Genomic DNA, 23,699 nt, shown 5'->3' with positions numbered 1-23,699 from the left:
TTCTGCAAAGACTCTGGATTACAGTAACAGAAATTGAAAATGTCGACACATCTTTCACACTGAGCTTGTTTTTATCCTCTGCTTTTCATCTGTCCTTTATTTTATCCTGACATTACAGCTCCAGTTCTCTGCCAGCGGAGCCCCTCATTTCTTCACTTTGAGTATTTAATGCCTTTTGTTGCTGCTTCCACTTTTCCCTCATCTCCCACATTTATTGGCAGTGTCTATTTTCTGCCTGGCAACAGTCAAACCAAACTGAGCCGGCTCTCCTGAGGAAAGGTTGGACATTTTGGGAAATATTCTCATTAACTTTGCTGTTAAGATGTTCAGATTGATGCCACTCTGATGTGCAGTGAATATCAACCTACAGTTAGCAGTTGGTTAGCTTAGCATGAAGAACAGAACAAGTGGGAAACAGCTGACCTGGTTCTGTCCATATGGAACAATATGCATCAACCAGCAGCTCAAAATGTCACTAATTAAAACAGATTTCTTTCTGGTTTAAAACATAAGAAACTAAGATGCTGTTTTATGGGGGATTATTTGACTGTTTCCTGGTGCAGAATCAAGGAACAGTCTGGCACATCACTCATAACAGCTAATTTTGTACACTTTATTTTTGCAGATAAACCAAACCAGATATAAAGGTAATTAGTAAATTTGGAGCATTTTGAACCTTTACTCAGAGCGACGACAGCAGTTTCCCCTCATTTCTAGTCATTATGCTAAGCTAAGCTAACCAGCTACTTCTGGTAACCTTAGCATGAGTGGGATCAGTCTTCAAATCTGGTTCTCAGTAAAGTGACTGATGTCCCCAGTGGAGACACGTTACCTTTAAGATCTTTGCCTCACCACCGAAAGGCAAAATCAACCAAAACTGACTTAAGGCTGTAATATTTTTTTATTTTAATTTGCTTTTCATATTTTCAAAATCCATCCAGGAGGCACCAATGTACAGTTATGTATATGTATATATATATATATATATATATATATACATATATATATACATAAATACAAGGCAGTATTTTTAAGAAAAGGGAAAAACTAAAAAGAGCAATTTGTCGGAAAGGAGGAGGCGCCCCCTCCTCTGCTGGCCGCCAGTGAATGATGCAATACTAGAATTTCTGTTACCACGGAAACCACCATGGAGACAGCTTACAGGGGACCACGCCCAACTCCGCCAACACCAATCACCGTGACATCGGTTGCCATGACTACAGGGGCCAGCTCACACTGCAGCAGCAAAGCCAAGGAGACGCTCACAGACCCCATGTGACCTGTTTGAGAAGATTTGATTGGAGTATGAGGACTGAGGCACTTGGCCGTTGGCTGTTTTATTAAATATGGCAGCTAGTGTTTTAATAGGAAAAAGAGTAAAATAAATATTCTGGTAATTAAACTGAAAGATGAGTCCTGGTTGTTTTTTTTTTTTGTGTGTTGCTGTGGAAAACATAATTTGGTTTTCAGGACTGAGAAGTTCCTGAAGCGCCTGTAAAGTTTTCTTCTGTTTTCTTGTTGTGCCGTCTCAAGAAGGCATCACCTGTTGTCTGCATTACACAAGATACTACAGTAAATAATTAATTAGACGAGCTCTGATTGGCTCAGGTGTTTCTCCGACCTGCAAACATCCATCAGTGGGTTTAATACCAGGCCTGTGTGGGATGTGCACGATTCAGAACTGTTTTTCTGTGATGATGATTTTTCTGTTAAAGTTTGTTGTTTCTAAACTTGGTTCTTCCCTAACAAAGTGAAAAAAGAAAAGATTTAAACAGACTTTGGAACATAATGCATAGATGATGAAAGAATGAGCTGCGTAGAACAATATATAGATTATAAAGTGTCATGAGATATGAGATAATAATGACAAGAGCTCAAGATCACCTTGTGGTCACAAGTGGATATTTGGTCAAATGAAAGTTACTTTCTGTCTGTTCTGTCACTTGGTTTTGCAGTTCGTTGTACAACTGGAAGTGGACAGAGAATTAAACTGTGTTTTGGTATTTCATCCACAGGAGGGCGCCATGTAGCAAAGAAGATCCCAGGCAGGTGAGTGGGACTGAATAAGCTGATGCTAAATATATGCTGGTCAGTCACAAAGCTGATGAAAGTTGGTGTATTTAACACTCATTATTATAGGTTTAATAACACTAAGACCAGTCACACCCTCAGATTCTCTTTTTTGCAACCCAGGCATTCGGAAAGATCCACGCTGAAATGGATGAAGCAGATAATTTGAAAATAATTGTATCTTTGCAGCTGCAGCCAACAAATATTTACTATCTTTGCCTGACAATCTGTCCATGTTTTTACAATCTGCAAATCAATGTATTGACTTTTTATTACAGCTGCCTCACTCTCCAGCAGATGACGCTCAATGGGCAGTAACACGCAGGGATGGGGACTGGCTTATTGCCTAGAGGTAAACACACACACTCACTCATAATACTAGCCAAATACAGACACTCAGAGTGTCTCAAACACCAGGCATTATAGTGAGAACAATAAAACACTTGATGCAGAGATAAAAGCAGCAGATTTTACTGCAGAAGTACAAATGGTCTGTTAACTTCCTGAGAGGAAACAGCTTTTGAGCTGCTGGATAGAAAAAAAAAAAGACTCATTTTGATTTTCAAATCTGAAACAGGAACTGAAGGAGAAAAGAAAACATGGTCAACAGACCAATGTCTAATGTAGGATCACAAGATTTTACTGCAGCCTTCCACAAAGCCTGCCTCCAAAATGTCTTCTTTTGTCTGTCAAATAGAGATTTTGGCCCACGTTTAAACTCCCACTGGCTCTGTTCTGTTTAGTATAGTTGTGAAAATAAGAGTCAGTTCACCCACCAGCAGAGCACAGAGTCTAAACTGGACATAGCCAGCCCTGGTCCTCGTGAGCTCCAGCCTTTCCAGCTTCTGATTGGCTGAACCCACCTGTTCCAGGTAATCAGCAGTGGATTTGGCAGGACAGTGGCTCTTGAGGACCAGGGTTGGCCACCCCTGGTCTAGGAATTATTGTTCTCTCCAGCTGGGAAGCGCTGATGAAACTGTGATATACATGTGACTAAATTCGTGTACCTCGTAAAACAATGGTAGGCCATGTTGTCTCTGCTGGTCTGCTGCCAGAGAAGGAGCTGCTCCCACCTGCGACACATTTAATAACATGTTGAATAATAACATGTACATAAGTGTGTGTCTGTCTCTGTGACAGACTGTCTGTCCGGGGTTGACCCGCCTCACCCATTGCATGCTGGGATGGCTGTGGCCCTCCCACCCTGGCTGTTGGAGGATAAACGGTAGATGATGGATGGATCAATACAAAAGAACATGATGTGACAGTCTTTTAATGTCTTACATGAGTCTTTACTTGTCACTGATGTCTGAACAAAAGTTTTGGAAGTGCCTACCAAACTGAACCGAACTGAACAGATAAACAAAGAGTGTGAGAGTGTGTGGGCGAATGTGAGAAATTAAACTTCACTTCATTTGTTAATTAGCTGATTAAACTTTCTTACCAAAGCAGCCAAAGAGCTGAAGGCACAAAAACAGCCTCAGGTTTTAAAAATCACTTTCATACATTAGCTGAACTGAAAACGACGTGTCACGTTTTAACCACAGCATTTACAGAATAAGGAATCAGCCTGGCGTCCAGTACTGTTGATGTTTGCAGACAAAATAGGATGTAAACAACGAGTTGTCTTAGAGCTGGTGCCTGCAGACAGGGCTGCAGCATCACTCTGTTCCATCAGTGCTTTCAGAGGGGCAGCAGTCATCTTCATAATGACGGATATTACCAGGCTGTAGTTCACTGTTGATGTTGGGATTTTCAGCCAAATGTTGTACCAGCCCTACTTCTCTGCTGTTTTTTTCCAGGACAGCAGGAGCAAATATTGTGCAGCCTAATCGCATCATCTGACTGTTGATTTGAGTCAGACGATGCCCTTTTCTGTTCACTTTTTCATTTTATTTTCTGAAAGCCAAAATCCCATCTGCAGAGGTTACCAACTGTCTGTCTCACAGTTTATTTTTCCTGTTTTCATGTTTCTTTCATTTTAACCAAAACAATCTCCTCGACTTTCTTTATTCGTAAGTGTCGTTGCAGTTTGGGAGTTTTATTCTCACAGGTAAAATCAAGCCAAGTAGACTGGTGATTTGAGGAGACACGTGACCCGTGTTCTTTCACGCTGATGCCCATCATTATTTGTAATCTTTTGATCTGCACAGATGATGATAATCCTGCCACATGCCTCCCTGATTACCAGTGCATAATGCTGAGGCTTTATTCTGGAGCCTTTCAGCTTCACATTCATGCAACAGGCCGAGATGCAGACAGATAATACTGTACATCCACTGGAGGCTGAACGATATCATGGTCTGAAGAGTTTCACTAAGATTTCTACTTAGTAAATTTAGTCTACTTAGAAAATTTGTGCTGATTTCAAGGTTTTAGTGTTCACTCTTGTTTATCTCCATAGATTCTCTACAGTATAAAACTAGACAGTGTTTTCCAGGACACAAGTGGACGCTGCCAGTTCAGCAGCAAACAGCAGACAGACACAGTCAGAGACCAGCTGGTGAACATAGTGGAGCATTTAGCAGCTAAAGAGCCAGAGATTTCCCTCAGGAGATGGTGGAGACCAAACCCGGAGCTCAGACTGAGGGCACACCTGACTGGGATTCAGCAGGTGGACAGAGACTTGATTGGCCATGTTTATGGGCTTCATTATTGTAAAAATGGCTTCATATAAAATAATAAAACACTTAAAATGAGGGTGCGACTACTCGTATTTGCACAAATAGTTAAACGGGCTGGGGAAGTCTGACCAATAGCAAAATTAGAACATCATCTGCATAAAAACAGCCCATAGATTTTTAGTGTGTTTGTTGTTCGATAAAGTCTTAGGCTTGTAAACAGGTGCCTTTATTTTACACTCACTGGGCCGAGAGGGAGAGAAATCAATATGTTTCAGTCAACTTATTGATCATTTGGCCCTCGGAGGCCATTTTGGATGGTTGGTTGCATCTTTAACAGTGATCAGACACTGTCAGCACACACACACAGGGTGAAATGAAACTATTGATCCATGTAGAGACATTATGTCATCACAGCAGCAAGTAATGAAGTGCAGCAAAGAAAATAATAGGTGAGAATACAGCCAACAAGAGAGTTTAAAATCATATAACCCAACTCCATGAAAACATCCAAATCAACCGAATATGTAAAATTATATAATTTAGATCCATTGCCAGCAAGATGATTCATCTCTAGAGGTTTAAAAATATATGGATAACAGATGCACTATAGGTCTGTCAAATATGATGATGTATTACCGTGAGATGATACACTGTAAAAAATGTATTTATTGTTTTTTTTCATCAGACCTGCTGTTTGACCCACGTCTGTCCGGGACATGGACCAGGCTCCAAGTGTGAACACCCTGAGCTCCTAAACTGCCACCGTGCACAGACTGAACTGAAATGTGAAGAACATCATCATCATTTGTGCTCAGTTTCCTCCAAAGCTGTTGCTTTATAACAACATCACCTGACTTCCTCCTGTGTTCGCATCATAGTGACCACGACCTTCAGAGGGCGCCTGAAACGTGACTGTGGGTCGTAATAAGCTGCTGGGGTTGTTTCTATGTGTTAGTGCCAGAATCAACTGTCCATAGAGTTTTCATGTCCTGGTGTCTACATACTTTTGTCCATGTAGTGCAGCCAGTGGTTGTGATGGTGTCATCTCTCACTCTCTCTCTCTCTCTCTCTCTCTCTCTCTCTCTCTGCAGGTTGAGTGATGCTCGGTCGCCCGGTGGTTTGATGATTCTGTCCAGATTTGTGTTTTATTTCGCCGACGGCTGCTTGTTGTTCTCTCCTGTACGTGCAGGATGAGATAAGCCTCTTAGCTGAGGGACAGCACGTTCCTCTGGGACACAGCCTGTTTCTCAGGACGCCAGGTTTGCTTTCAACCACCACAGAAATCTGATCGTTTATAGCAGGTGGAGACTTTGGCCCAGATGACTTCATGCAGGGAGCAGGTTTCCTTGTTAGATATTTATTGGAATAAGATGACAAATCAATATCATCACGTTTACAAAGCCAGTGATCGAGTCACATGATCCTCATCTGCAGAAGGACTTTACATATTTGCATTTACATTTACATTTTAAACATTTCTCATTCAATTTAGCTTAAAAGTAGTTTGACAAATAGTGATAGAATAGTAAGCAAATGAAAATTCATATATTAGTTGTTTTCTTTCCATCTTTGTGTTGATGTGGTGACAGTTGGCATCTTTTCTACTATATATTATCTGTTTTGTGCCACCTGCAGGTTCACGTTTGTGGTTTTCAATAATATATATATTATATAACGACCAACACAAAACAATGAGACAATGATCAACAGAACAACAAGGACACACAAGAATGTGCTCAGGTTGTTATATAATGACATATTTATTATAAAGCAGAGAGGACTGCAGCTGTCATGAACCCAGCCAGAGATTTCCCATGTGCAGGTTATTACAGCCTGAGGGATCAGGTGTGTCCACATACTTTTGGCCATGAAGTGGTTTTCCAGCCTGTGTAAAGTGTAGATGTAGTTTGTGTTTAGTGTCAGGGCTTAAAACAGGAGGTGCTGCTGTGTCTCCTTAGTTGGAGAAAGTGAATGGATGGAGTCTGAAATAGAGGTGGGACATGGAGGGAGGGGGGACCAGTGGAGCCGATGAAACAGATTTAGGGACAGAAAACAGTCGGTGTCTAAACTCTGCTGTTTCTGCGCCTCCTCCTCTCTCTCCTCCATCCTCATCCTCATCCTCCTCATCCTCTCCATGCCGCCGGAGGTCTCCGCGGCGCTGCCATGGCGAAGATCCGGGTGTCGTACGAGTACTCCGAGGCCGAGGACAAGAGCATCCGGCTGGGGCTGTTCCTGATCGTCTGCGGGATCCTCAGCCTCTTCATCCTGGGCTTCTGCTGGCTCAGCCCGACCCTGCAGAGCCTCCAGAGCAAGCCGGCCAACTGCACGGTGAGTCCGGCTACGAGCCCCGAGCTGCCGCCGCCGAGCGCTGCGGCTCCAGGCGGTTCTCCCGCTGTAGTAGTACTTTATGCAGTACTAGTAGTAGTTACATCACTGAAAGAGTAACGCTTTAAGTTCTCATACTTACCGTTTATTTAGTAGAAAAATCAATGGTAAGTATGAGAAATAAAGAGAAAACAAGGAATAAATGATTTTCACACCGTCTATTAATAAACATCTAAATAATCTCATATCTGCGTAAAAACACTGTATTTATTTAAAATGTTCAAATAAGAAAAACCTCAGCAGTGAAAGTTAAAACAGGTGATAGTACTGACATTAGCAGCCTGTAGTACCTGAAGTAGTTTTACTAAGAGTAGTATAAATATGATGTTTAAAGTACTACGGGCTTATATGGTGTAGGTACTGTTAGGAGCAGTAGAAGTATTAGTATTGTAGTGTCTGGGCTCCGGATTAGCTGTGAAAATACTACTCACTGTATTAATTATTAAAAATCTATTATTTGTATTTATAAAAGAAAACAGTGTTTGACTGGATGTTAAGTAGTGATGCTGTCAGTCTGGTATTACCTGCTCCAGGTTTAAAGTCAGGGCTAGAAATTGTGGCTTGTGCTGAAATGTTGAAGCATTTGATGATTATCATCTGATGTCAGGGTGAAACTACATGATTTCTAAGATTTAGGCCGAGATAATCTGCGCTAATCTCCTTCAGCCACTTGGAAAGAGTGAAGCTCTCGGTAATGAATCCGGACGGAAACTAGACCAGATCCGTTCGCCCAAATCTGCTCTTTTCTCCCTGTTGATGGACAGATGATGATCAGACGTCATCAGACCTGACAGGACCCCTGACACTGAGCTGTCAGACAGTCACACAGTGTCTTTACAGCTGCAACAACTGGTTGATTAATCGATCATGTCAGAACCGTCCTGATAATCGAGTTATTGTCATATAGACAAATAAAAAGGCCAAGATTTGCTGAAATATCAGTAACTGCTGCTTTTTGTCACACGAGCAAAAGAACAAAAACAACACACTACGATGTGACTGTGGACTGTGGGGAAGGAAAACAGGCGTTTTCACTGTTGCCTGGTGTTTTATAGCCCAAAACCAGCAGCTGATTAATCCTCAGCTGAGCCGTGTGTTGTTGTTATGTTGTTGTTCGCAGGTTTTCTGTGGTTGAGAAGTGGTTTTGTTTTACCTGCTACATGTCCAGGACTGATCCACATCACAGTGTGTTCGAGCTGTGCAGCCAACAAATAGAAATAGACTAATAAAAGCCACAGAGGATAAAGGCAGTGAAGAAGATGAAGATCAGAACACCTCAGCGTGGTCAGTGTTTTGGCGTGTGCCGATCACACTGTAGAAGAAGAAGAAGAGAAGATTAGAAACTTGAGTGTTGGGAGAGTGAAAACATGTTTTAACTGTAAAAAGCTTCTATTGTTGGAGCTTAATAATCCTTTTATTTATTTCACTGTGCAGCAGCAGAACAGAAGCTTTGACCTTCAGCTTTGACAGAACATTAAATATATTTCTGAACTGCTGATTTAAACATTTAGTCAAATCTTTGCTGTCAGTACAAAGTGGGTCTGTCCACCTTCAGTGCTGCGTCTCTTCCTGCTGTGGGTCATTCAAACAGTTTGGAAGCTATTGGGAGTTTCCATGACATAAACTACAGGCGGTCCTGTACCCACTTGTTTATTTGGCTGCTCATTTATTGCATCAGCCTGGAATAAAGTCCACGAAGACTGGGAGCCTTTTGTTTTTTGTTTGTTGCGTTTTTTAAAATCGTACGAACCAGTCCCGTGGCAGTGAGAGTCCACTCTGTCATTCGCTGATCCTCTGCTAAATACAACATAAATCACACTGCTCAGATGTTATTGCTGCTCCCTGACCTCGATGGCAATAGCAAAAGATCTGACTTTAATCAAATCTGCGTCGAGCGCTTCACCACGTATTGATATTTATTTTCCTGCCTGCAGCCATAACTCTTTATTTACATCTGAAATGGATAAATCAGCTCACTCACATATTCAGGCTTGACGTCCAAACTTGTCTTTCCACAGTGAACTCGCAGCAAAATCTTAAAAAAAAATCATCAAAGAATTATGCTGCTTTGATCCAAAATTAGTTATCTGAAAATCCTCCGGATGACTTTCCTTGACTTGGTCATTCATGGTCCCCAGAGGATGAATCCTGCTGAGTCTGAAGATGCTACGGGACTTTTGGGTCTGATTTCTGAGCATGTCATCACAGTGTTTACTCTTCCTCCAGGTGGTGTCGGTGTTGCGTCCGGAGGAGATGTTCGAGTGTGTGTTTACATGCGGCGCGGACTGTAAGGGGACGTCGCTCTATCCCTGTCTGCAGATCTTCGTCAACAACTCAGAGTCCAACTCCGTGGCTCTGCTGCACTTTGACGAGCAGCAGCTGGTCCTCAACCCAAAGGTAACACAGACCTGATTTTTACTATTTCAGTGAAACAGACTCACACACACAAGTTTGTTTGTTTGTTAAGCTGCACTGGCTAAAGGAGGATGCTTCTTGTACCCCGTTCATCATCAGTATCATCCAGTCGATTATCCTCAAATCTCTTTCTGAAAATGAGTGGACGCACTATTGTTCAGGCAGGCTTTCCTCAGGTGTGTTTCACACCTCTGCTGTGTTTTAGGGTCTTTGAATAATGATGGCACTGCTGAAATATGATAACACTGTTCTCCAGCTCCTCACAAATTCACATTTAAACAGCTCCTATAAACCCAAGTGACTTGAAGTGGTCTCTGGGCCCCTGAGCAGTCAGTGGGTTGTGCTTAGTTGATGATCCGGCCTTGACGTGTTACACTGAGCCAAACGGACTGTGTGTTTGCTAAAATGAACACGTGGCCATTAGCTGAGATGATTTCTCTAGTAGTCGGCCGTATATCTGTGTGGAGTTAATGGATGTCCTTATAAACTGGGCAAAATAACCAGAGGCAGTTACATTTAGTTGAATAATGGCTGAGTGAATTGAATTAATAATTGATTCCTGAGGGTGAGAAGTTTGTACCACGCAGCAAAATGTAAATTCAGGTGGAGCTGAAGTTAATTGGCTGAACAGTGAAACATGCCAGGATGAAAATGGAAGCGCAGCAGCAATCTTTTGAATTGCATGTTTTTTTTTTTATCTGATGAACGTCAGGAGAGTTTCAGTCTGATTGATTTTTGTTTCCCAGCTGCTGGGAGTCACGAACCGAACAGAAATAGAAGCAGTGAACAAAACACACCATTAACAAACAGCTGACAGTAAACACGTTCTGATCATGTGTAGTAAATGGACAGTTTTAGATTTTCTTTTGGGTTTGAACAGAAATCTTAACACTCAAAGTTACTCTGGGCATGTTTGTTATTTTGTCTCTGGACTTTTTACCTGATGAAGACCTGAGGACAGAAGAAAGGACAGAGTTCTCCAGTAACAGATGTGTGAGGGGGTTTGTAGGTAGAATAGTTTGTGTTTCTTCTGTTTACCTAAAGATAAAGTTGCTGCTGTGACTTTACAGGAAGGTAAAACCCTCAGTGTCTCCTGAAGCAACACCCCCCCCACCAGAGCAGCCACCACTGTGGTTTGAAATCTGCTGGGTGGAGGATGTAACAGCACAATAAGACCTTTGATGTGAGAATCACGTCGCTCCCTGGCGTCCATATACTTTTGGCCACTTAAAGTAAGACCTGCCACGGGAGCTGGTCGAGATAATAAAACAACAGTACAGACAGAGACAGTGTCCGTCTGTCTGTTGATCTCCAGGACTACTTCTTCTTTAGTGCACCGCTGGACAGTTGCTACGGCAACAGAGTAAATATAGAGGGAAGAGACGGCGCGTCATCGATGCCGCCCAGTCACCATGGCGACCACAACGAAGATGATGTGGAGAGACAGAGAGAGACGAGTCACGCTTCATTCAGAAATCCTTTAATGTCGAACAGAGCGACTGAGGTTGGATATTAGGGTGGATGCCACACTGCCCTCCGCTCTGTGACCTTTCAGAGATCACTAATGAGAGCGAGTCGCACTTCAAACACTGCACCTTTGATACTCCACCTCCTCACGGGCCATATTTTTACATTTTCTGTGTGTGTGTTCCTGAGTCCGAATCCCAGCACCAGTGAATGTGTGTGGATCCAGAACCTGGTTCGGCTTATTGGTCTGTGCCTCCATTGTTGTCCGGGGGCCCCTGGACCTTTATGTGAAGTACAAACAATCAGGTAAACTGTGCTTCATGGTTGTGTATGAATAGAGTAAAAACACATGACAGAGTAGCCAGTTATCCTAAGGACACTGAACCGGTTTACGAACAGCATCCTTCCTTCAAACAGGGATCTGCCCTTTGAGTGCACTGACTAATCAGAGCCACAGACAGACGAGCAGAGTTAACTGCAGTTGTGTCTATAATGGACCCTGTGCCTGCAGACCAGAGAGGGAGACCTGGACTTAATTAGTGCTGTGTCTATAGGGGGCAATTAGTTAATGGAGCCGCCTGTGGACCAGATGACTGACATGACATTAAGATCAACAGCTGTAACAGAGGACAGCTGTGTCTGTAGATGTCTGGGTGCCAGCACGATAAACTTGGCTTTTATTTTGGCACAAGAGTCTGAAGGTCCTTAGAAGCCTCAAGTCTGTGAGATGTCACATTATATACGTCTGTTTCTAATCTGCAGCGACCCTGATTATAATCCCCTTTTTTGAACTTTTGCTTTGGAAAAGAAGCTTTTTAAGGCAACAGGCTGGTTTCCTGCCACATAATCAACGTTTTGTGATGTTTTTGGTGCAAACGCAACTTTTCATCTTGATCTCCTCATAAATTCTCAGTCATTTTAAGTAATTTTCTGTCCCAGGCATCGCTCAGAAACCCATCTATACGTAATATCAGCAGCGTAAGAATGTCGTCAAACTGTGGAGGCCGGTTTCAAATCCTGTCCCCGTGTCGTTCTGATGAGACTCAGAGCTGTAAGATGATTATTTATGTGTTGAAGCCGTAATGTAAAGACACAAGTACCTGTTTGTTAGCCCCAACAAATCATGGTTTTAAAAACAGAAAAATCTGATAGTTTTTTTAATAAACAACATATTGACAGAAGAGCAGAGCACAGTGATACATCAGTTTGATGCTCGCCCACAAAGTTATTATGGACACCACCTCCTGAGCGACTGCTGTTTATTGGGGTCAGGAGTTCGTTTCATTTTTGTACGAACAAAAGTGAAGTGGTGAGACGTGGAGGGAAAATGGCTGCACACTCTGCTGAGCTGCTGTTTCTGATCAGATAACACCTACAATCATTTGTGGACACAAGTGTGTGTGTGTGTGTGTGTGTGTGTGTGTGTGTGTGTGTGTGTGTGTGTGTGTGTGTGTGTGTGTGTGTGTGTGTGTGTGTGTGTGCAGCTGTGTATCCATGCGTGCACTATGTAGATGAAACTCACTGGATTCAGTAGGTGTGAAAACAAATATCAGAGCATCGATGAGAAGTTGCCTCGTTTGCTTTGAACGTCTTCTGTTAAATACTTGGCCTTATTTTGACGGAGCTGTCCATTGTTAGAAATCATAGACAAAAACATGAGAAAACGTTTTAATTCCAGTTGTTCACACTTTATTTCACTGGTGATGTATTTTCAGCGAATTTATTGAAAATGTTCCTGACGGTTCCATAAATCTGAGCTTTGTTCAGCTGTTAATTACAGGGATATTTTTAAGACAGACATACTCTGTTTGGTGCTAATCAGAGGTGATTAGGAACGTTTGGGTTGGTGCTGTTATAAAGTGGGTTTTCTTCCATCTTAATCAAATTTCAAGAAAATCATAAAACCGCAGCAGAATGAAACAGCAGCACAAATGATGTTGGCACAGAGCTGCAGGCAAAGCTCACAAAATGTGGAAAACATGATGGAAACGTGACATTTCTGTGAGTTTCATGTGCTAATGTGAGGAATGTTACACACTCGCCTGTTTTCATCTGCTTCTCCTCCCTGACGTTTCAGTCTCATGATCCACTAAATCTGGACATTGTACTTTTTTTAAATACGTCAACTTGTCCACCAGATTTCTTCAGGTTTCCAGGTCTTCCACTATAAAAAGCGGTGGAAGCCACCTAATGGAAAAGTGTGGAAAGGGCCGTTTTAAGCTGTAGCTTTTGGTCGTGTTCATGTGGTTATACAGGAATCAGAAAAACACACTCCGTTGCTTTCTGTAAATCTCGTAGGTCAAACCTACCCTGCTCTTGTATTCTGCTCTTTTCTGTTCCCTCAGCCTGTTTGTAGTTTATTGCTCTGAGCTCATATCGTCCTCCTGGCTTTTCTATCAGACACATAACTCCCTGCTCTCACACACACTGATGTAGGCAGCCTGGCCTGGCTCTGCAGAGGCCATTAAACTGAGATAGATTGAATGGTGTGTATATATGTGTGTGTGTGCATGTGGTCCTGAACAGAAAATCTATTTACACAGAAAGGCAAGCTCGTGCTATAGAAAGAGGAGAGTGTGTTTGTGGGCGTGTGTGTGTGCGTGTGTGTGTGTGTGTGTGTGTGTGTGTCCATCACACAATATATTTCATAAATGCTGAAATCCCTCTCTGAAGTCTGAAGTAAAGCTGCTTTGGCTTTGGGAGAGATCTGTGCAGATGTTAGCTTCAGGATGGGGATTACTCAACATGGTTTTAGAGCGATGGCCAGTTGTTGCTCAGACCCTTTTGTTTGTCACACAGAGCGAACAGCGTCTTTGCTGCGTCGTAAACTATTAGCTGCTGAGCTGCACTTTAATTCTGTTTACTGCTTGATGTTATTTTTTCATCAAAAAGAGCTGCAGTTTGCTTTTCAGTGATTACTCATCTGCTTTCACTGCAGGTGGTCAGCTCCTACATTTCCCAGAATGCATCTTGACCACTCAGTTCACAGAATGAGAGAGAACATGTTGCTTTTAGTGCATGTAAGTGGAAAAAGCTTAACAGCACAAATCCAGTCTTTGTTCTTTGATGCATACTACTACTACTACTACTACTACTACAACTATTACTACAACTACTGATGCTGCTGCTGCTACTAATAGTAATAATTCAAAAATATGGCTCAAACTTCTTTATAAACGACATAGAATCACAACTGTAGCAATGAATGGATCAATCAGATGATAGTCCTTTGTAGGAGCATGTCAGATTATTGAGTTATAGGTATTGATCAGTAAATTAGCACCTGCAGGTTTAATGAAGAAATCCCCCTCCTCCCCCTGAAAAGATGCAGCTGAGACTTTTCCATCCAGGCCCTGTCTTTTAAACAGCAGCCAGCCCTGCGTCGTGACTTTTGAGCGGTGAAATGTTGATAGCAGAGAAAAAGAGGGTGATATGAACACAGTGTGACAAGAGAGAGACAGGAAGGAAGGGAGGAGATGAGGACAGGTGGGCGGTTTCACTTAGCCAATTAGACCGCCAAGTAATTTCCTCGTTTATGACTTAATTATGTTATAAATGTAAATGATGAGCGGTGGGAAACCAGAGGACAACTGCTGTTTGACTGACTGGCACATACACATTTTGTATTAATATACAGCCCTAACCTCTGCCTTTTACCATTATTTTATTATTAACAATGAACTCTGATCCCACACTAATAATTTATAGAAGTGACTTGCAGAATGTCCTCAGTGTGGAGGATTTCCTTCTCATTTTCTTGTCTTTGTGAGGCCATTTGGACGTCATTAGTGGGGAAACGCAGCAACAAAAACACAACAAACAGGCTGAAAAGGTCAACAGAAGAGATCTAAAACAGAAAATGTGTAATATAATCACTGAGGACCGACGAAAGCCTTTTTGTGTGCGTGTGTGCATGTGTGTGTGTCCTAAGTTAAAACTAATTAACTGTTATGAGGCCGAGCTTCTGGAGCTCCAGAACATCAGGGGGGCATTAGTGGTTCTTTGCCCAGCCAGGACTCACCGTCCTCGGTAACGCACTTTGCCTCACTCCCTTAAGCTCCAGACTGAGCTGCTGATTTGTCAGTCTGATCGTCCACAGACAGTTAGACAGACGGACACACAGGAACATAGAGAGACAGGTGGACAGACAGACAGGTGGACGTGGCCTCATGTTAATCAGTTTAACTGTGTGCAGCATCAGACAGGAAGGCAGCGGGTCAGTGAGGACTAAACACCACACACACATAGATCCTGATTATCTACTTAAATCCATGATGGGACAGTTTGACAGAAACGCTGCTGTGCTCTCATGATGTCAGCAGACATCATATTAATAATCAGCAGACTGTCTGCTGATTATTAATATGATCATATTTCCATATTTTCCCTCCTGGGTTTATTCTTTATCAGACACTGTGAACTTTCTGACAAAAAAGCTAATTTTTGCTTTTTTACACATAATTAGCTGCAACAATATAGTTTTACCTGCAACAGGTTGACATGCATTAGAACAGATATTTGACCCAGGCCAATTGATTGTAAAGATGAGGCCAGTCATGTTCTCTGTTTTTGTCGTTTATTATTAATCACATTATCTATAAAATTGTGAAAAATGCCTCTTCAAATATCTTTGAACCACAGCCCAGAACCCAAAGATATTCAGTTTTACTGGGGAATGAAAATCAATTACTCATGTTTGAAAAGCAAGAAAAAAATCATTTTAAATTTTGCTTTAAAAAGTGAATAAAACAATTATTAGTTAATTATCAGAATAGTTCCCCGTTAAATACTATTTAGTCCATTAATCGACCGCTGGGCCTGTAATTTCCTCTTTGGATAAGTAAAGTCCTCCTGCTCCCTGAAGGTGGTGATCAGTGGCTGTTTGACTGAATTAATTTAAACTGTAGAACGATGACAAATCACATCTGACAAGGCCTTTAAATGAATCTGTGCGTCCACGCTTTGGATATCAAAACAGTGAAATTATACCACAACCTGAGAGGAGGATTCCAATGAGCTCAGATTTGCAGAAACCTGCAGTGTTTTCATCTTGTAAACATCAGGTTTCAAAAAACACACCACATGTCAATACACACAGCCTCCATCTATCACATTTAGCCCATTTATTCAGCGCTAAAACACACACACACACACACACACACACATAATTGTAACCCCAGCTTGTTGGCATGGCAACCGCAATCATCTGCGACCCACTTATGATGTCGTCAGGCGAGCGGCGTGTGATTGGCCGGGTGATGAATGGCGCTGAGCTCACAATTACCTGAACCAGAGAGAGAGAGACTGAGAGAGAGACTGAGAGTGATTGTCTCTCTACCGGCACTAAACTGGATGAGACGCAATCAGAAAAACAAATCCAGTGAAGATGTGATCAGACAGATGAGATTATAAAAACACTTTTACTGCTCGTGGAAATAAAGAGAAATGACTCTGGTCCAAAGATGTAGGTGCAGATGGAGTTTGACATTGTCCTTCATGCCACAAGGTGGCGCCGTCTTTAATATTGTAATTAATGTAAACTCATTTAATCCTGCTTTTATATGTTACCAAACTAACTGCCAACCTGAGTTTCCTCAGGGTTTACAGGTTTCTACTCTTCACTATTACGGACCTGTGCGCCACTTTCACCATGTACCAGAGTCAGACAGTCCCATCATGGCCTGGTAGCCCGTTAGGCAGGGTTTGGTTAAGTGTTAGTGCTACTAGCAGTTTAGCATTTTGATGAAAATATGTTTATCATCTCTCGATCGTTTATTGTTTCTGATCTTGTCATGATCCAACGCACATTTGAGTAGAGAGTCTTGTTTATTTACTGTCAAACGAACAGACTCAGCAAGTTCAGTAAAAAGTCACTACTGACCACATGCGTATTAATCCACTGCTGAAAATAGTCCCCAGCAAATGCTGATGTAATGTGAAGTTGTTCTTCTTGTACTGAGCTATAGTTTTGGTTGCTGTCATCACATAACCCTCCACCCCATCAGCACCAATCACACCATCACCATAGCAACTGATTGATCCACAGTGATCAGTCAATCAACCCCCTGCAACGTGTGTGAGAGAGTTTATGTTTAGAAGCTGAAACTGAACTGAAGGAGAGAGCCCCTCTGAGCCAATCAGGATTCAACTTTCATCTAGCGCTGACCTCGTTACAGCGCCACCTGCTGCGTAATCACTGATCTACGGGGGCACCATCATTTAACGTCATGAGACAACGAACACTGGAAACATTTTATGTAGGCAAAATTTTTGTGTCAATTTTGAAGTTAAGTGAAGATTTGAAACTGTAATGAGCATTTTTCACGTTTCCTCCATATTTTACACACGTGAGCCATTTCTAACCGATATTGACAGGAAAGGACATGATGAATAGTTTCCTTGTATATTACTAGAGGACGGTTTGTGTTGAAGCCAAAATCCCCCAAACAAGTAAATAAATGGACCTTTGAGTTGTGACTGTTTTGACCGGGGCCTTGATACTGCAGTAACTGTCTGTGTCGTCCTGTGTTAGTGCTCGTACGTCCCCCCCTGTGAGAGGGACAACCAGAAGAACAGAGACAGCGTCTTGTGGTGGGAGGATTACTTCACCAAGGAGGTCAGCAGCCAGTCCTTCACCTGCTTCTTCAACCAGCAGAGGAGGTGAGACACTCACACATTTACACCACCTGCTGGCAGGTGTGATTCAGGTAATTGGAAACCGGAGAATGTGTGATGCTGTGAGAGATCATTGTTATCTCAGGAGATTACAGAGGTCCGCCGCAGCCGGCAGCAATTACTGAGGTGTTTTTTTGGCAAAACCTTTTCCACTTCCCAATTTTCTGCCAGTGACCTTTGACCTTCAGAAAGAGCCTTGGCTTCTATTTAACTGTCCTGATCTTACAGGTCCATTTGACCATAGCGCTCTGGCAGGGGATGACAGGATACTTTGGCAGGGTGATATTTGTTTTAAACCCAGTTTTCATGTTTTTGTATTGTACGTATTAAAAGTAAGGTGATGTCTTATAAGACATCCATCATCTGTACCCCCTTAGTCCTAACCAGGGTCCCAGGGACCTGCTGGAGCCTATCCCAGCTCTCTCTGGGTGAAAGGCAGGGGTCCACCCTGGACAGGTCCCCAGTCCATCACAGGGCCACATAGAGACAAACAACCTCACACACTCACACTCACTCCTATGGGCAATTTAGAGTCACCAATCAACCTGACATACATGTTTTTGGACTGTGGGAGGAAACCAGAGGACCTGGAGAAAACCCACACAAGCACAGGGAGAACATGCAGACTCCACACAGAAAGGCCCCTGATGGGTTTCAAACCAGGAACCTTCTTGATGTGAGGCGACAGTGATGACCACTATCCACCATGCCGCCCTAACTGTCACATGTTGCTTTAATATTTTATTGTGTCCACATACTTCTGGCCTAGTAGTTGAAGCAGCACTGTGAATAAAGGAGAAGGGCCTGTAGGGAGTTTTAATTCAGATTCAACAGCAGAGGTTACATGCTGAAAGTAAAACAGGTAGATTCCAGCCGCACTATGGTCACATGACTTTCCTATTTATTAAGGTGACTGTGGGATTGATGAGATGGAGGAAAACAGAGATGTCCTTCTGCGTGTCTCAGACAATACTTACCTGTGACCTTGGCGAGTTTTATTTTTATCTGTGCAGCAGAAGGATCAGAATAAAGAACCTCTGTCTCATAAATGAGGCCCCAGTGGGAACTCATTGATGCTACAGATACGCTCTTTGGTATTTCAGAGAAAGAAGTGGAACATTCAAAAGGCTTGATGTATGGGCTTATTTCAGACTTGGCACGAAGGTTGGACTCTAAACCATCCAGGCCCGTGAGGCGACGACTGGGGGCAACGTGCATCTGTTTAACATACTTAGTGTTAGTTTACTTTTCTTCTTCTTGTGTTTTAGACCCGACGACGTGCTGTGGCGCCACTCCCATGACACCAGCGTCCTGCTGCACTGCGTCCTCTGGCCAATGGTGTCGCTGCTACTGGGCACGCTCATCGTGCTCCTGACGGTGTGTGCTCGCTCCCTCGCCGTTCGAGCCGAGGCCCTGCAAAAGAGGAAGTACTCTTACGAAGTTTGCCAAGACCTGTCCGCGGTCCCCTCAGATCGCCGCGGCAACAAGGCCGGTGACCCTCTGACAACAAACTCTGACCCCGAGCTGTCGTCACCATCACGGAGCCTGCCGCTGTTTGCGGTGCCAGTGCGACGGCGTGATCGAGAACATTAAGGCGGAGCAGAAAGTCCTTTTTTACGTTATGAAGTCTGATCTCTGAGGATGTGGGCGAAGGCAGCTGATGGGCTGAAGACGCCACCAGCAACCCACTGCTCTCTGGTGGTTTTCAAAAGAAACGAGCTGAAGGTGACGTGGACGAGGGGAATCGACCTGCTGCCTGTAGGTTTCAGCAGAAACACTGTAGAGAACTTTTCTGTGATTTTGACTGAAACTGGATCAGTGATGACGCTGATGCTGGTTGAGGTGAATCTGATTAGAATCAGCGTAGAACAGTAGCAGGATGACACTAGTGCTGGATCAAAGTCTGGCAGGAAAAGTGAGTCAGATTTACCCATCAGGACTGACATGTGGGACTAAGCTGCTCTTTTCTGACTGTAGCTCTTCTGATCTAGTTTTCCTTTTCCGTCCCAGTAGCCAGAAATGTTTCCAAGTACAGAGCCAAAGTCCTGATGACACCTGGGGCTAGCCCCTGCAAATACGAACCATGGTCCTGGATTTTACCAACTGTAGTCTACCATTAATGAGGACCTACAGCACTTTGACAGGAGAATTCAAAGCCTTCACGATGGTTTCAGAGATTCACTTGACGGTTTCCTAAAAACTACAGCTCCAGTGAAGGAAACACAACAAAATCATCATCATCATCATCACCAACATGCTCTTCCAGTTTTCCAATGTCTCACCTTTAGTCCCAAAGGTCTAAGGTCACTAATGACCAGACAGACCCACACAGTTTGTGTAGGATTAAAGAGTACATCCACCAGGGCCACAAACAGCCTCTCTTCCCTCTGAACGTCTGTTTCTGAACAGAATCCATGATGAAGTGATGATACAGTTGATGCTGAGATCATCATCATCATAGACGGTTTCTATGAGTTCCTCTTCAGAACCTCCTGCCGTTGTCGTGGTGACCTTGCTGGTGCTGATTTGCATCTCGCAGACGCGCAGAGTTTTTTTCTGAGAGCAGACCCAAGAGTCGTGTGTAGCCGTGACTTGGACGCAGAGTCAACAGCAAATACACCTGCAGCTCAAAACGCTGCACACAAACCATGAAATTGTCCTGATGTTATTACAGACATGTCTTGTGTCTGTGGGGAACTAATTTCCAACCAAGATCCTCGGCTGGACTCAAACCAGGGAGGCTGTGGTGATGATACGATACGAGACGTCACCAGGAGGCTCTGTGGCTGCTAACGATACAAATAGTTAACAAATCATCAAATATATTATTTTTTGATTTTTTACACTTTGGTTGTGTTGACATTCTTCCAGTTCCAGTTAAGGGTGTGTGTAATATTTCTGCCAGTGCACGGCAGAACATGCAAAAATGCTAAATGTGTGGACCCACAGGTCAAAGATCCTGAGAATAAAGTCTTCAATCATTCATCAGTAACTGTTAACAGACTAACACAGGCCTCCCTCCATCCTGTTCTGTAAATTAACAACCTGTAAAATAAAATGTCCCAACTCAAATCTCAGCCACCTGCTAATATGGATCTGGGTAATACATCTTTAGAAGTGAATTGTGGACCGAAATGACCTGATAATGAGATTCTGAACTGGAGCAGCTTTGGATCCTCCAGCAGGACTAAGATGAGCCATGTTGGCATTCTGACCTGTTTTGGAAAATCTTTAGAAGCTGAATTTTACTGTCTCTGGGATAAAAACAACACATGGCCGGCGCCTCGAGGCCTTTCAAACGCTGCCTCCAGCGGTAATGAGGACAAAATCTAGACCAGTGAGTAAAGTAGGGTGGTTTTATTAAACCATACTGTGCAGATGGTTGATGGCTCTTCAGAGACTAGGCACAATCTGATTCTACCCTGTTTCCTAGAGCCAGGAAAACTTCTGACAGCAAAGTGAAGAACAGGAAAGTTCATTTCTAAAACGGCAGCATGTTTCTTTTTTCTCTTCTCGGTGCAGTCGTCAGTTTTTCCATCCTGGACCTTTTGCTTCGATAACAACACTGGTGGTTTGTGATTAACGTCAGCACTAAATCTGCTTTTTCCCTCTTGGTGTTTTGTTGCAGTCGGGACTGAACTGCTTCTCTGGAGACTTTCAGAGCATGTTTGTCGTACGAGTGTTGGAACGTAGATAAGCAATAAGGCCGGATAATAACGTTCTGTGTTTTTATCTTACCTCAGTCCAGCAGGAGGGTTTTTACAGAAAGTACAGGATCCGTTTCTGGGAGTAGACCTGCTTCTCTCCATGTGTAGCACAGGTCTGACCTGAAATTATAGAAGCAGCGCTCTGCCATCGATGCACTATAATGTCCTTCTGTGTATTTATAGTTTCTGTGCGGGTAGGAACATGTTGTTCTGCGTAGTTGTTCAGTTTAGATGAACCTTTTCTTCTGTGGAGCCACTTTGTGATTAGACACTGAACACGTCATTTTTAATGCTTTATAGTGGACCAGATGTGATATAGTCCAGATGTTTATTTTTTGGCCAAAGACCAAAAGTCAAAGAATCCACTGGACTGGTCTCCACACGACAGTGATGTGCTGGGGGAGGATTTTCCAACGCCTGGCAACCCAGATGTTTTTATTAATAGCTGTTAAAGTTATAAAGGGTCACTCATTGATCTGTTAAACATTATAAAAGTCTAAACCCTTCCATGAATACATGGTGCCTCATCACAAAGTGGTACCTGCCTGCAGCTGAAATGTTTTCCAGGAAATCTAACTGGGTGATCCTGCGGTGTCAGGAGTCAACGTGTAAAATGAGGCAGCGGGTCTGACACTGGGTCTGTCAGGTGTAAACAGCAGCAGCTGGTGTTGGTACATGTGATGTCCTGTTTATTTGCTGGAAACTTCGTTACCACGGACTGAAGAAGTCAAACAAAAACCCAGGTCGTTTTTCTCAATTCCTCCGTCTTGTGTCAACATCTGTTGTTGAAACAAGGGAAGAAGCAGTGAGAAAAACTTTCAAAGGCTGAATTTGAGACTAAAAATCGACAAACGTGATTCAGCCTGTGTCGGAGGGAGTGTTTCATTTTCAGCAACTGTCTCCAAATTTCTCCCACCACCTTCCCGACTCGCCCGCCTGTCTAAAAATTACCTGGCAAGAAGCAACATGTTGCTCAGCAACAGCCAGGAGGCCGAGCGTCGTCTCTGCCAGTGAAAAGCGAAGCAGCTGAACTGCTCTGTGTGTTGCTGTAAATACATCTTTTCCTCCTCAGGTTCGGCTGCACGACACTGGTTTCTCCCCATGAACGTTGCTGTAGCACATTTAGTTCACGCAGCTTCTTGTGCAAACGTTTGTTCCGTGTCCATGTTCCTACGTCTTCGGTTTGTGTCAGGTGTGTGAGTTTGACCTGAGCAGGAGCTCACACCTGCTTTTTTTAGCCTGTTTTCAACAGAGTTTGACTGAAAACAATCTATGAATGTAAAACTGTATTTCTCCTGAGGCAGCATGTGTAGAAACTAAGCGTCTTTAGGTTTAGTCCTTGATAGTTTTACATTTTGTGAAAAGCTCAGTTTCAGTCATGCACTAAATGAACAAATAACCTGGCTGTGCTTACATGGAGAGCTGGACCTACGAAATGATCAGACCCTGGACGTTCTAATGTAGCTTCATGAAAATACAGTCAGTGGCTGAAGGGGATCAATTTTCTTCCCTCCTCTCGTCAGTCGTCCCTTTTCTATCTGCTTTTCTTTCTTTTCTTCTCTTTCTTCCGTCCTTTAATGATTTCAATCCCTCATTTCTGTCTCTCCCTTTCCCCAAACTTCATTCCTTCTGCTTATCTCTCTCTCTTTCTCCTCTCAGGTGTTGTTCTGCTGATGTTAAAAAGCTGTTTCACTGAAACCAGAAACATCAGTGACGAGAGAGTAGAACCAAGGGATAGAAAGCTTATACGTATTATTAGAAACACACATTTTCCTGTGGTCAGCTTCAGTGTAGACTCACTCAGCACCATCATGTGCTGGATTTCCATCCTCTCCAAAGAAAATGTAGCTTCACCGTAGCAGTTTTCGGTTTTTCTGAGACTTAATGAGCTGTTGTTGTGTTTCTGTCCAAGATGAGTGATCTTAGATTTTCTATCTAAAGCCATATGCTAAGCTGTGAACTGCAGTAGCAACTAAACACTGTATTTTGCTTCTTCACAAAAACAGAAAGCATTTAATTCATACAGATGTTGTTTTGATATTTATTGATATTTTAATAGATCTGATTGATTTTTAATCCACATAGTAACATGTAGAAACTGACAGATGCCACAGAAACATTTCTTAGTTACCTTTAAATCCTTGAATTATTGCAGTAATGTTATTTTTAATATTATAACCTGTGCTGGTATCTAATTTTTTATTGTCATACCTCTGTACTTTGCACCGTGGTTTCTGCAGGTATTTTATCTTCAACCTCAGCTGTGTACCATGTGACCCAGGTAGCTGCTTCGCCTGTGTTTTACTGATAAACTATAGTGCCTGATAGAGATCTTTAAATAAAATCACAGATTGTC

General features: G+C 42.9%; 1 protein-coding gene across 5 annotated transcripts; it reads left to right on the top strand.

The window, feature by feature from the left end:
• The first annotated feature begins 1,872 nt into the window (after window positions 1–1,872).
• LOC113142309 (calcium-activated potassium channel subunit beta-4) lies at window positions 1,873–23,699 on the top strand. Of its 5 annotated transcripts, none has more exons than XM_026327282.1 (7): window positions 1,873–2,049; window positions 2,349–2,422; window positions 5,380–5,953; window positions 6,841–7,022; window positions 9,306–9,476; window positions 17,494–17,621; window positions 18,905–23,699. In XM_026327282.1, the coding sequence occupies exons 4-7, from the start codon at window positions 6,858–6,860 to the stop codon at window positions 19,227–19,229; spliced, it is 789 nt and encodes a 262-aa protein (XP_026183067.1). In that variant the 5' UTR covers window positions 1,873–2,049; window positions 2,349–2,422; window positions 5,380–5,953; window positions 6,841–6,857; the 3' UTR covers window positions 19,230–23,699. The 5 variants fall into 5 exon arrangements, 3 of the variants coding, with proteins under 3 accessions (XP_026183067.1, XP_026183066.1, XP_026183068.1); XR_003296938.1 differs by having other exon boundaries at window positions 1,874–2,049; window positions 5,380–7,022; window positions 18,905–19,394; window positions 19,647–23,699; XR_003296937.1 differs by having other exon boundaries at window positions 1,874–2,049; window positions 5,380–7,022; window positions 18,905–19,551; window positions 19,647–23,699.

Source organism: Mastacembelus armatus, chromosome 23 (assembly GCF_900324485.2).
Source record: "Mastacembelus armatus chromosome 23, fMasArm1.2, whole genome shotgun sequence".
In the NCBI taxonomy this organism is placed as follows: domain Eukaryota; kingdom Metazoa; phylum Chordata; class Actinopteri; order Synbranchiformes; family Mastacembelidae; genus Mastacembelus; species Mastacembelus armatus.
This window is presented reverse-complemented; position numbering and strand designations above follow the sequence as displayed.